Source organism: Pteropus vampyrus, unplaced genomic scaffold, assembly GCF_000151845.1.
Source record: "Pteropus vampyrus isolate Shadow unplaced genomic scaffold, Pvam_2.0 Scaffold193, whole genome shotgun sequence".
NCBI lineage: Eukaryota > Metazoa > Chordata > Mammalia > Chiroptera > Pteropodidae > Pteropus > Pteropus vampyrus.
Window position 1 is genome coordinate 1,300,938 of NW_011888974.1, and position 12,897 is coordinate 1,313,834.

The 12,897-nt window shown below is 34.6% G+C and overlaps 1 protein-coding gene across 1 annotated transcript in view; it reads left to right on the forward strand.

Annotated features, from left to right (window-relative positions):
- Positions 1–12,897, forward strand: part of BAZ1B (bromodomain adjacent to zinc finger domain 1B) — a 63,280-nt gene that overhangs the window by 40,112 nt on the left and 10,271 nt on the right. Inside the window, exons 9-12 of the mRNA XM_011371677.2 lie at positions 664–772; positions 2,083–2,181; positions 4,917–5,094; positions 6,706–6,888. Coding sequence (XP_011369979.2) covers positions 664–772; positions 2,083–2,181; positions 4,917–5,094; positions 6,706–6,888 — 569 coding nt within the window. The remainder of the gene's footprint in view (positions 1–663; positions 773–2,082; positions 2,182–4,916; positions 5,095–6,705; positions 6,889–12,897) is intronic.

Sequence of the window (12,897 nt, forward strand, 5' to 3'; positions counted from 1 at the left end):
GATTTTAGAGGAACTCATAATTCATATTTCAAACTCACAATATTGTTAAATAAGGAAATTAACATACAGCCCTAAACTTCAATTTAAGGTGTTTTCGTGTTGAATTATATTAAGTGTTAGATTGTAATACTTAGAAAATCTAGTTCTGGTAGGCTTTGTAAATACCCAGGTGAGGCCAGTTATGTTGAAGAGTAATAAATGGAAGTCAACGTCTTCAGACATAGAGCTTCCAACAAAATGAGAGACTGACTGTTTCTTGGCATCCAAATCCCTTCACTTGTAGAGCATCTGGTGTATGTTTTTGTTTCATGTTTTCTAGTTCCAACGTGGCAGAGTCTCTTTAAAATGACCTGACCAAAAAGGCTAAAAAAGGTTATATGTTAGTATTGCAGGAGAGAGAATGAGAGCAGGAGAGCAAACCAATTATATTAGGTAAGGCTTCAAGTAAAAGCCTAAGGTCTATCTATATTATTGCCATATATTAGTATAGAGGAACTGGTTTATAAAAAAGTTAATAAAAAAGTTAATCATATCTGACATTTGAAGCTTCCAGGGATAAGTCTATAGTATATTCATTGTTGGATTTGGTGCTATGTACTGCTTAGGTTTGAAACTAGGAATTGGATATTTACTATATTCAACCTAATTATAAATTTTTCTTAGGTAAGAAAGCAAACCTAGGCAAAAATGTAGGCATGAACACACAGCATGGACAAGCAACCGAAATCTGTGCTGTAGAGACCACCATACCCAAACAAGGACAGAACCTATGGTAATGTGAGCATTCATCTGGTTGCTCTTTCTTTTTCCTTTTCAGTGTTGAGAAAGTATTTAATATAATACCAGTGAGTTAATGATTTATCTCTTAAAATCATTTTGTATGACTGTGATTTCTCGGATATGTAAACTTACTGCTTTAAAAGCAGACTTGATTTTTTGATAAGGAAATATTTGTTTGTTCAAAGGTTTGAAATTTTGTTGTGTTTTTTTTTCTGCCTTGTAATTTAACCTTGTATATTATATGATAGCTCATACAGCATTGGAAATACTTTTCAGTCTGTTTGGTAATGGAAGTATTTAGGGTTTTCATTTTCATTAATTAAAGAATAAAAGTTATGTATATAGCCATTAATCTTCCTTTGTGTCAATTCTGCTTTTAGGCAGGGAGCTAGATTTTAAAAGGCCCTTTCTACTTTGTGACTGAATTAACTGCTTTAGCTATGATCACCTTTGGTATAATGACCATTTATCTTTTGTTGTTGGATATAAGTTTATACTTTGAAGGTGTATGGACAAGTGTACCTGTCAACCCATTTCCTGATTGCCCCGAGAATACTCACCAGTGGCACTAGTGGCTGTAGCATTTACCCCAAGATAATTTGCGGATTATAGTCCTAACTTTAACCCCCAAAGTTTGCCGTGAAATATCTCGCTTTTATTATTTTAGCATTGCTCTGGTATATTGGTAGTTTTTGGAAACAAATGACATTGTTCTATTTGTAGCATTCTGTTTTTAGTAGTGGCATTTCCATTTACAAAATATAGTAATTCTCGATTGCTGAAAATGTCAAATCCTAGAAAATGTAGCATTCCTATGCGTGATGTTAACACCATTCTTAAGCAGTTGTTAGTTGAAGATTGATTTGATGGATCTGATTTATATATACATTTCTGTTACATTAGGATTAGAGACAAGTTCTGTTTAGAAATAACTTCAAGAACAGTTTTTATATTTTATTTTTACATTGAAAACCGGTCAGATTTGCTTCAGCTTCAAAGAACGTGTTTATATAAAATTAAATGAACGCTGGCAGTAAGCTGCACTTTTTTCTACACGGGAAATGGGTTAACTTTATAAAATTTGTCTCGTTATATTTTACTAAAAAACATTGATTCCACTGTCCAAGGATAAAGTAAATGTTAGATCTTAGAGAAATAGTAAATTCTTGTGAGCAAGTTTGGGATCCTGTTCTCCCAACTCCCACCAACTACCCTTGATCCTTTTTAGTGTTTGATTCCCCCACCCCACCCCACCCCTCCACCCCCAACCCAGAAGTATTTAGGTCTGTTTTGCCCCTACAGGTTTTTGTGTGATAGTCAGAAGGAACTGGATGAGTTACTAAACTGTCTTCACCCTCAGGGAATAAGAGAAAGTCAGCTTAAGGAGAGACTAGAGAAGAGGTAAGGATTTTTCATCTTGCTCCTTACATCTGTCTTCTCTTCAGCATTAGATATTTTAACTATCTTAGGTGGGCTTTTTTTTTTTTTTTGCTGTCTGTAAAATCTATTAAATTTTAAAAAATGTCTGTAAGCCTTTTATATTCCTTTTGCTTGGTATTTGCCAAGGCACATCATGCTTATTTGGAAAAATGTGCTTTTAAACCATGTATATACAGGGTAGCAGAATTAGTCATTGAATAATGCATGCCATGTACCTCACTGAAAGCCTCATTGTAGTTAGGCTATCTTGCAAATGCAGTTCCACATTAGTTCAAAAGTATTCTGTTGGTATTCTAAGTAGCCAAAAAATGAAAACAACCTAAATATCCATCAGATGGATGGATAAACAAAATGTGGTTCATATGTCCATAAATTCAACCATAAAAAGGAATGAAGTACTGACACATGGTCGCTGAAACTAGAAAATATAATGCTGAGTCAGAGAAGCTAGACATAAAAGACCACATATTGTATGATTTCATTTATATGAGACATCCAGAATAGGCAAATCCATAAACAAAGTAGATTAGTGGTTGTCAAGGGATGGGGGAAGGGGAGAATTGGGAATGGTTGCTTAACATGTATGGAGTTTCTTTACAGGATGATGAAAATATTTTGGAGTTAGGTAGTTTTGATGGTTACACAACATAAAAACCACTGCAAATGTATGCTTTAATATGATGAGTTTAATGTTACATGAATTACATCTCAAAAAACAAAAAACCCCAAAATAAAAACTGTTCTCTACAACATTAGCATCAGCCATCTAGATTTGCTAGTGTTCTTCCTGTTCTAGCCATTATTTCTATCAAAGCCAGAACAAAGTTTTGGGTTAAGGCCACCTTTAATTTCTGACTGTACTTTCATGGTTAAATTTAGATTTGATTGAAGAGAGAAGGAAAATACTGTTCAGTATGTATTCTGGCAACTTTGCTCGACTTTTGGGAGTGGTAATGCGTGTATCAGTGGTAATGATTTTAGCCCACTGTTTAATATGTAAAATTATATTCTGAATCATGCTGTATTAATACAGATGTGACTAGGCAAATTAAGAAAGACAAGGGAAAATGTCAGTAAACTGAACCACGAAGGAATTCAGTTCTACAATGTTCCTAATGTTAAAATTATTTGCTAGGCACATGTGTTAGATTGAAAGGACTTGTTCCATTCATTAAATGTGAACAGATCAAATCCTTCCATTAAAAGGTTTGAGATTGTCAGGATTAAAAACAAAACTTATACTTTTTTTCTTTGGTTTTGTTGAACATTAAAAAAAAACCTACCTTGTTTTGGTTTTGAACTACTTAAAAACTGTCAAATAGTATTTACCCTTTGGGACTTACTACTCTTTACTCAGCACTAAAGAGCCATCCATTTTTTTAAATTGAGCGCCATTATTTTTTTTTATATTATTCCATGACGCTAATATTTGTGAATCTGCCCCCAATTTATTTATCTACTCTCTTGGTGGTGATTATTTGAGTTGCTTCCCCCAGGAAAGGACAAGGGGATAAGATAATGTGTCACCATATGAGGTTCAGATTCATAAAAATACATATGCTCTTTTAAGAAAATACATAAAGTGATGAAGGATATAAATTAAAGGGTGTACAGTCAGTTACAGCTCATTTAAAAAAAAATCTTTAAAAAGTACAAAAAGATAACTAGGCCAGTTGGAAACTTAAAGAAATAATTTTTTTTGTTTGGCCCGTTGGACATTTATAGAAATTTATCCCATACTTAGCCACAGAAACAAAATCAACAGATTTAAAAAGTAGAACGCTTCAGGATACATTCTCTGATCAGATTACAATAAAATTAGAAATAAATTATTTAAAAAGATGGCTAAAAAGATCTTAACTGGTAATAAGTTAAATATATTCCTAGGTAACACGCAGATCAAAGAAAGAAATTAAAAAGGAAATTGTGTTGTATCTAGAAAACAACGAAAGGAAAATTCTTTATAAGAAAACCAATGAAACAATGAATTTGCATTCAGAGGAAAATAATATTAAAAACACTTATTATTTAGAAAGAATAGGGAACTTAGTAGTCAGATAACCTTTGAGCTTTAGTTTTAATTTTGGTGTAGGAAGCCAACAGTAAAGCTTATGGCCCAGCCCACTCAGGGTGGAGAGTCTTATTGGAGTCTTTTCCTGGGACTTCAGAGGGTTAATCTTTAGTGTAAGAGTGAACTTGAAGGTCCTTGTTTAGCTTTTCAGTTGAATCATGTATCTACTATGTTGTGAAGAATTTCAGGCAGATGATTTAAAGTTGTCTTGGGATGGTAGCAGTTTTTGGCAGCTGACATAAGCAAATGCACATTCTCTCTGGAGGAGCACAGCTTCAAACCAGGCCTCAAAAGAATTCCCACAGATAAAATTCCCAGTACTCATGGTCAAAATGTTAAAAAATATACAAACTCCAGGTACCATGGATGAGAGCTAAGAATAACAAACCACTTCATATACTGGAATTTATCAAATATAGAGTAAAATGTGTTTTTAAAATGAATCAAGAATAAGAGAAATTTGAAAATGTGTGCAAGAAACATGAGATATTAAAAAACACCAGAGAGATTAAAAAGATCTAAATATGTCATGTAGAAATGAAACATGTCATTCAGGTAATTGAAATTTGTAGACCATCTTCAAAAGTTTATTTATTACCCCTCCCCCTTGCCTCAACTTTTCTAGGTATCAGGACATTATTCATTCTATTCATCTGGCCCGGAAGCCAAATTTGGGTCTAAAATCTTGTGATGGCAACCAGGAGCTCTTAAACTTTCTTCGTAGTGATCTCATTGAAGTTGCAACAAGATTACAAAAGGGGGGTCTTGGTTATGTGGAAGAAACATCAGAATTTGAAGCTCGGGTAAGAACATACAAAGAAATCTGTTGCTCATGAAAACCCAATTTGGAATTGTTCCTTGATACTGTTTTTGACTTCCCCAAATGATCCTGGAAATCATATGTTTGGGTCTGTCTTGAAAGACGTGTGTAGAACTAAAACTTCTCTATATACTTAAGATATTTCTCCTTTCCTTTGTCATCTTCTGGTATCCAGAAAAATCTAATAGTTGGCTCAGAATCTTTGTTTAAAAAGAGGTTTTCTATTAAGTTGAATGAAAACCAGTATTGGAGCCATAGTCCCATAACATTATTTAATATGTCTATTCCTATGTGGTGCCTGTGTTTTAAAGTATGACACATGTTTGTGTATCCTGTTTTTGTCCATTCTTAACACCTGGTGAGCTCAGTACAGTTATGCTTATGTTGGGCAACACTCATGCAGTTCGATGAGTCCATTTCAAGGCCTGTTTATAGTCCTGATGTTTACTGCTCAGTAGGACCCATAAGAGCTCCAGTGTTCCACTTTAGATAGGTTTAGGTGTCAAAGCTAGAACGAAGATTGGAGAATACTATCCATCAATTATTATTGCAAAGTGTTTTTTACTGATTTTAAAGAATAAAGTTCATTTCAACTTCACATAATATTTATGAGTCTTTTAAAATTATTCATGCATTATAGCATGTGTATTGTAGTTGTGCGATTTTTATGAGCAGTTACATCTTTTCCCCCATTTTTTCTAATTTATAAACACTTTTTATTTATTTCAGTCTGTATCATTTTACGGTTCATAATAACCCATGGAGTTGATACGATTTTAAATCTTTTACTGTCAGAGTTTATATTTCTTTGCTATTAGAATTAGCGAATTATATATGCATCTTGTTTCCTTTAAATTAGTCGGGTTATGAATTTTTGGTACATTTCCTGGGGAAAAGAATTTAAACATCTTTATGTTTTTTACATGATTTTTTGAAGAATTATTCAACCCAAAGCACTGCCGTTTTCAGATACTATATTTACTTTTTTATTTAGCAAATAATTGCCTACTTTGTGCCAAACCCAGGCCCATACCTTGCTAACATTGGGTTATCATCATTCTTTGTGTCTCTTTGTGGTCATAAAATGGTATCTTTTAATTGGCAAGTCTTATGTGACTGAGAAGGTAGTGTTTGGCATTTAAGAGCATGATTTGGATCAAAGTGATTTAGCTTCCGTTTCCTCATTCATAAAATAATGTGAGGCTTAGATGAGGTGAAGTGTGTAAAGCATATTACTTGGCTTATAGTTTATAAGCCAAAAGGTCAGAAAATTTTTATTTTCTTTCTCAGTTTTTCTCTGCCTTGTGACTATAGCTTGCACATAATAGATACTCAGTTACTGAGTGAATGGATGAGTTGCCTAACTTCCTTAAGTAGGGCAAGTTTCAGCATCTTGTGGATCCCTTCGTTGAGGAGATGGAAGTAATCAGCTACTTTTAAATGCATAAGCCATCCATTGAACTGAAGAATCCAGATAAATTAATGTTATGTGACCCGTTGTGGTCTAGATTGACTTGAATTTAGTCAAGGATAGTCTCCTTTCATTTTTCTCTTGGCCTTTCTCTCAATCTGGTTTTTAAACCAATTCCTGTAGGTGATCTCATTAGAGAAACTAAAGGATTTTGGTGAGTGTGTAATTGCTCTTCAAGCCAGTGTCATAAAGAAATTTCTGCAAGGCTTCATGGCTCCCAAGCAAAAGAGAAGAAAACTCCAAAGCGAAGATTCAGCAAAGACTGAAGAGGTGGATGAAGAGAAAAAAATGGCAGAGGAAGCAAAGGTATCTAGTTAATGAAGATGTAGTTTTATAACTGTTTAGAAGAATGTGATTTGTTTTTAAATAGTCTGACCCTATGCTACTGTAAGCACTGTTCCCTGAGCCAGTGTTCCATTTTTGTCACTTTCACTAAACTTTGTGGTTGCAGACTGGTCTGTGGAGCATAGCCCTGACTCTAGGGCTGGGTAATAGAATAGGTCAGAGTGTTCCCCTTCCACTTTACCAGAGCTGATTCCTTTTTTAAAAGGTATGGTAGTTCTTAAATTTTTTAAAAATATATACATAACAATTTAACATTTTATTCTTTTTAAAGAATAAATAATCACAGGTCTCTGTCATTAGGGACATTCACATTGTTCTGCAACTGTCACCACCATCCATCTCGAGAACTTTCATCTTCCCAAACTGAAACTATGTTCATTATAAACACTAGATTATACCCGTCTCGTCCCCAACCCCAACCCCGGGCAACCACCTTTTTTTTACTGTGTCTGTATATTTCACTATTCTAGGCACATCATATAAGTGGAATCATAGAATATTTGTCTTTTTATGACTGTCTTAAGTTGTCTTAATGTCTTCAAAGTTCATCTATGTTGTAGCATGTGCCAAAATTTCCTTCTTAAGACTGAGTAATGTTCTATTGTGTGTCTATACCACATTTTTTTTTATTTGTCTGTGGATGGACACTTGGGTCACTTTCACTATTTGGCTATTGTGAATGATGCTGCTGTGAACATGATGTACAAATATCTGTTCCAGTCCCTACTTTCAGTTCTTTCAGGTATGTACCCAGAATTACTGGATTAAATAGGAATTCTGTTTAATTACTTTTTTTACGCCTCAAATTTTAATAAGATCCCTATACACACATTTATTTGCTACTAAAAATTGAAGTAGCACATCAAAAAAAAATTGTTGCAATTCAAATTTTTAAAAGCCAGAGAATCTAGTTAATGTACCCTGTACTAATTACGCTCTAGCCAAACCACCCAGTGTTTTCTTTCTTACATTCCTTCCACATGAGTTACTTGCTTTTAATTCTTGATGTTGGGTTTCATCTTACTAACTTCAGGCTTCTAAAACACACTGGCAGTGTTCAAGACCTATTTAATGCTTCTTTGGGTCAAATAAAAAAGTGGAACTGAAGTATATTGAAGTCATTCAAATGCAGACTACAAAGATTCCTTATAAGTTACTGGTGTAAAAGTAGACAAAGAGATGCAAGACAAAAGACATCACAGAATTTACAGGTTATCAAAATATTGATAAACAGTCAATCCTAGCATAGATTAGCTTTCTCTCTGTTTCTCGAGGAACTGCCATAATGTCTTCCATAGTGATTGCACTGTTTTACATTCCTACCAGCAATGCATGAGGATTCCAATTTTTCCACATCCTTGCCAACATTTGTTATGTTCTATTTCTTTTGACAGTAGCCTAGGGTGCAAAGTGGTATCTCATGGATTTGATTTGCATTTCCCAAATGAATAGTGATGTAGAGCATCTTTTCTTGTGCTTCTTGGCTATTTTCTATCTTTGGGTAAATTTCTGTTCTAGTTCTTTTGGCTATTTTTTAATTGGGTTGTTTGGGTTTTTGTTGTTGAGTTGTATGGTTCTTTATGTTATCTGAGTAGTAATCCTTTATCAGATATATGATTTGCAAATACATTTTTCCATTCCCTGAGCTGCCTTTTCATTCTGTTATAGACTGTCTTCTGATGCCCAAGAGTTTTAAATTTCGATGAAGTTCTCCTAATCTCTTTCTTTTGTTGCCTTTGCTTTTGGTGTCATGGTCAAGAAATTAGTGCCAAATTCAATGTCATGAAGCTTTTCCCCTCTGTTTTCTTCAAAGAGATTTATAGTTTTAGCTTGAACATTTAGATCTTTGATCTATTTTGAGTTAATTTTTGTAGGTAGTAAAAGGTATGAGTCCAACTTCATTTTTTTGTATGTGGATATTCAGTTTTTTAGTTTTTTAATTTTAAAAGTAGCATACTCATTGTAAGTAAACCAAATGAGAGAGGTAAGTAAAATATGAAACAACTTCCATTCTAACTTTACTCCCTAAGAATATCACTCTCTAATAGTTTGATTTATTTTTTATATACATACAAAGATGAGTTTGTTGGATCTTTACAGAATGGAATCCTCTGCATAAAGTTCTACGGTTTTTCTACTCATCAGCATATCCTGAGCATCTGTCCCCTCTCCCTGTGAGTCCATGTAGATCTACCTGATTGTGTGTTTGTTTTTTTAACATCTTAAATTCCTTACTGATGAATATTATGTTGATGTTGTCTCTGATTTTTCTTTATTAGCAGCTCTGTTTTTTTGTTGTTGTTTGTTTTGTATTAGATTTCTGCTTAAGATTACTTAAGAATTTGAAAACAATATGCTGAGAGGTCCCAACTATTAGCCAAGGGAATACTTTCCCCTATTTTTGATTTCTCTCTCCTTTTCTCCCTCTTTTCTTCTTTGACAAACAACTTGTAAAGATTTGCCTGTGCCAGTCACTGTGATAAGTCTGGAGATTATAGTGATGAGTAGAAGCCGAAAGTCTGTCCTCAAGGAACTCAGTTTGAGTGTGAGAGATGATTATAGTAGTGTGACAGGTACTGATGATGAAAGAGCAGTACTTGGCTCACCTGTGAGGGAGGGATACCTAGGGCAGATTAGAAAACTTCCCAGAGGTGAGAACATATCAGCTAGGTTTTGAAGAATAAATTGGAGTTAATCAGTTCATGGCTGGGGGCATAGGCTTTGATAGATGGAGCTGAACTTGGCCTTCTTGTTATTGACAGCTGCCCTCCCAGTTTACACCGACTAAGTCTACTCCCCAAAGCTCCTCAGTTATTTGAAACATTGTTGTCATGTTCCCCTGTTTCTTCTTCCTGAAGCCAAGGGCGATATATGATACAAAGAAGATTGTTTTGGGGAAGAGGTAAGCGGAGAACTTAGACTCAGATAAAGGTTTAACTATTAATTCATAATGTAACCTCAGAGACTTCACACATGTCATTAGTGTACTAGGATTTGGTTCTTACTTTAACGCATTCTTTTTAATGATTATATGGCATCCAGGTAATTTTCTAGATGAAATCTAAGACATTAGTTGCTTAAGTTTCCTTGCTAAATCTCTTCTCATTAGGCATAATTTCTGGCCTCAATGAGTACGACGTGGGTTTTATTTTTAACTCAGTTTTATACAGAAGAGTCTTTCTTGATGGGACCTTTCTTTGCCATTTCCTTACCTGTAAAGCTTTCTTATTGAGAACTAATAGATGTAGAATTCTGATTGATTGTTTGTTTGTTTGTTTGTTTGTTTTAGTATTTAACCCCATAGTGAAGCAACCTCTTCTTAGCTTGTCATATAAAACTTTATTCTTAGTTTGATTGGGGAAGAAAATACGAGCACTTTTTGCAGGTTTAACCTTGAGGCCCAGACACACACTACACAAATGGAAAACATGGGAGAGTTTCTTGGAAAATCAATTAGGTTGCCTTTTGAGTAGTTTAGCAGTGTTCTTCATTAAAATGACATTATGCTCTTTAGTTCTCCACCGAAGGTCAGCTTTGCCACAGCTAAGAAATTTTCCACTGTCCTTTGCTTAGAAGGTTTCCACTTCACATGAGGCCAGGGTTTTTTCATCCGGCACTACCTTCTTGCATGAGCTAATATTTATCTCTAAACTGGGCATTTGTTTCCTTGTGCATAAAAGTAGATTCTCTCTGAAATCTCTTTTTGTAATAGTTGATGATTTCAAATATTTACTGCTTATTTTATTGTGTAAAATGGGAAAGACATTGGATAATTCGGCAAAATCCTGGGTTCTGTTATGTTCTAGATGAATTTGTCCTGACAATCTGATTATCTGTTTTTCAATTTTATACATTCTTTTGTGGAAGAATATAGTCCGAAGCCTCATATTTTTGCCAAGATATGATGCTTCCTTTTTACTGTTAAGCAAAGGGATTAACGGTGATTTGCATATAAACTGGCTTCCTCTTGATTCTGTTATACCCACTTCTAACTTGAGACCACCTTTATTTAAACATACTAGAGAATTTGGATTTTTCACCAGAATATTGTATCTAGCCTCCTAGTAGCACAGCATGACAGAGAGTATTTTCTGGGTGCCACCAGTGTAAAATGTCAGAACTTTATCTTGCTATTGTTGACCTGTTTTTAAAAACGCTGTCTTGAATATGGTAGGTTTTTTGTTTTTTGTTTTTTTTTTAATGTGTTGGCCTGTTTGGAATTTTGTGCAATGGGAGAAGACCAGGATGTTCTATCAAGTTATGTGCCTAATGTTTTTACCCTCAGTATCAGCTGGTCTAGATGTATATAACTCAGTGGGTATAACAGGATGGGGATGGGGATAAATTGGCCCTAAATTGCTATGAAACATTGGACAAGCTTTCTTTCCACGAAAAATAATAAGCAAACATTACACAAATGTGCACAAACATTCATAGCCAAAAATGGAAACATGCCAAGTGTCCATCATGATTAATGGATAAACAAAATGTGATATATCCAAATAATGGATATTATTCAGTAATTAAAGTGAAATGAACTATTGTTGCATGTTGTGATGTGGGTGAACCTAGAAAACATTATGCTCAGTAAAAGAAGCAGTCACAAAAGCCTACATGTTATATAAAATGTCCAGAATAGACAAATCTATAGATTGAAAGTAGATTAGTAGTTGCCTAGGGCTGGGGGAGTGGTGGGTTAAGGTAGGGAATGGGGAATGACTGCTCATGGGTACAGGTTTCTTTTTGGGGAGATGAAAATGTTCTGAAGTTAAGATTATCTTGATAGTTGCACAACTCTGTAAATATATGAAAAACTATTGACCTGTACACTTTAATATGCAAATTTTATCTCAGTAAATGTTTTAAAAATGAAATTAAATAAGTTTATTTCCAAGATCTCTTCCAGTTAATAAGGCCAGGTGAGCTATTGAGAATCCAGATTTATAATTTATAGGAAATAACTTCAGGAAGTAAAAAACAGTACTTTAAGCTGATAGGACGTATTCTTGAATACTTATGTACATCTGACTGTCCACTAGATGACAGCAAAGCCCATTTTAGTCACTCCCTGCCTTTTTTCAGTTGTACTGTTTTTAAGAACTGAACCTAAAATCTTAAAATTTATATTTCATTGAAGAGACTTCGGTCGTTATTACATTAAGAGAGTCTTGGTACCATATGGTAGCTCTGTTACATTAGGGGAAGAAGACCAGTGAGGCAGCTGTCATAATGAACCTCACGTTTTACTGAGGAGCTCTGGACAGGGAAGGAAGGAAATTATTCTGTATTTCAAAGGCAGATGTTGAAATATCTGTATTTGCAGGTTGAATTAAGGAACGAGTCAGTTTCCACTACACCTTAAGCACCCTCTTAAATAGAGTTTTTTGGTGTGTTTATATTATTCTTGTTATTCATAAATTTATACCTGCAAGACTCTCTCTGATTCTCTATTTTTGTTGAAAAGAGAAAGGACAGCATTAGTTTTTCTTCCTCAACCTTCACACCACAGCTTCAGAAGTAGCTCAAGTATCTTTGTCACTTGCTGCTTGATTTTAAAGCCTATGGCCTTCCAGGTTAACTGGCCTTTCATGTAGGAGGAAGACTGTTTTACTTATTATAGATCTCTTTGCTTGGGGCAAGGGAGTGAAATCCAGCACTGGTGGTGTCTGCCGAATGGTAAAAGCAGCAAGGGTTGCTAACCTCAGTCATGACTGAGGTTAAGCAATATGACTTCCACAAGGTTGATGATACTAAGATAACCTAGCCTCTCTGCTTTTGGTGAGTTGCCTGAGTTTTACGTTTTACTTTGTCCATCTCTCTTGTGGTTTCTGACTGAGAATTGTATCCCCCACATTAGCATTTGTTTACAAGGATGCTCACCTAATCATTTAGGCAGGAAGTGCTTTGAAACATCAAAAACACTACCTTTTGACTAATAAAACAGTAATAAAATTAAATGTGTTATCTTAA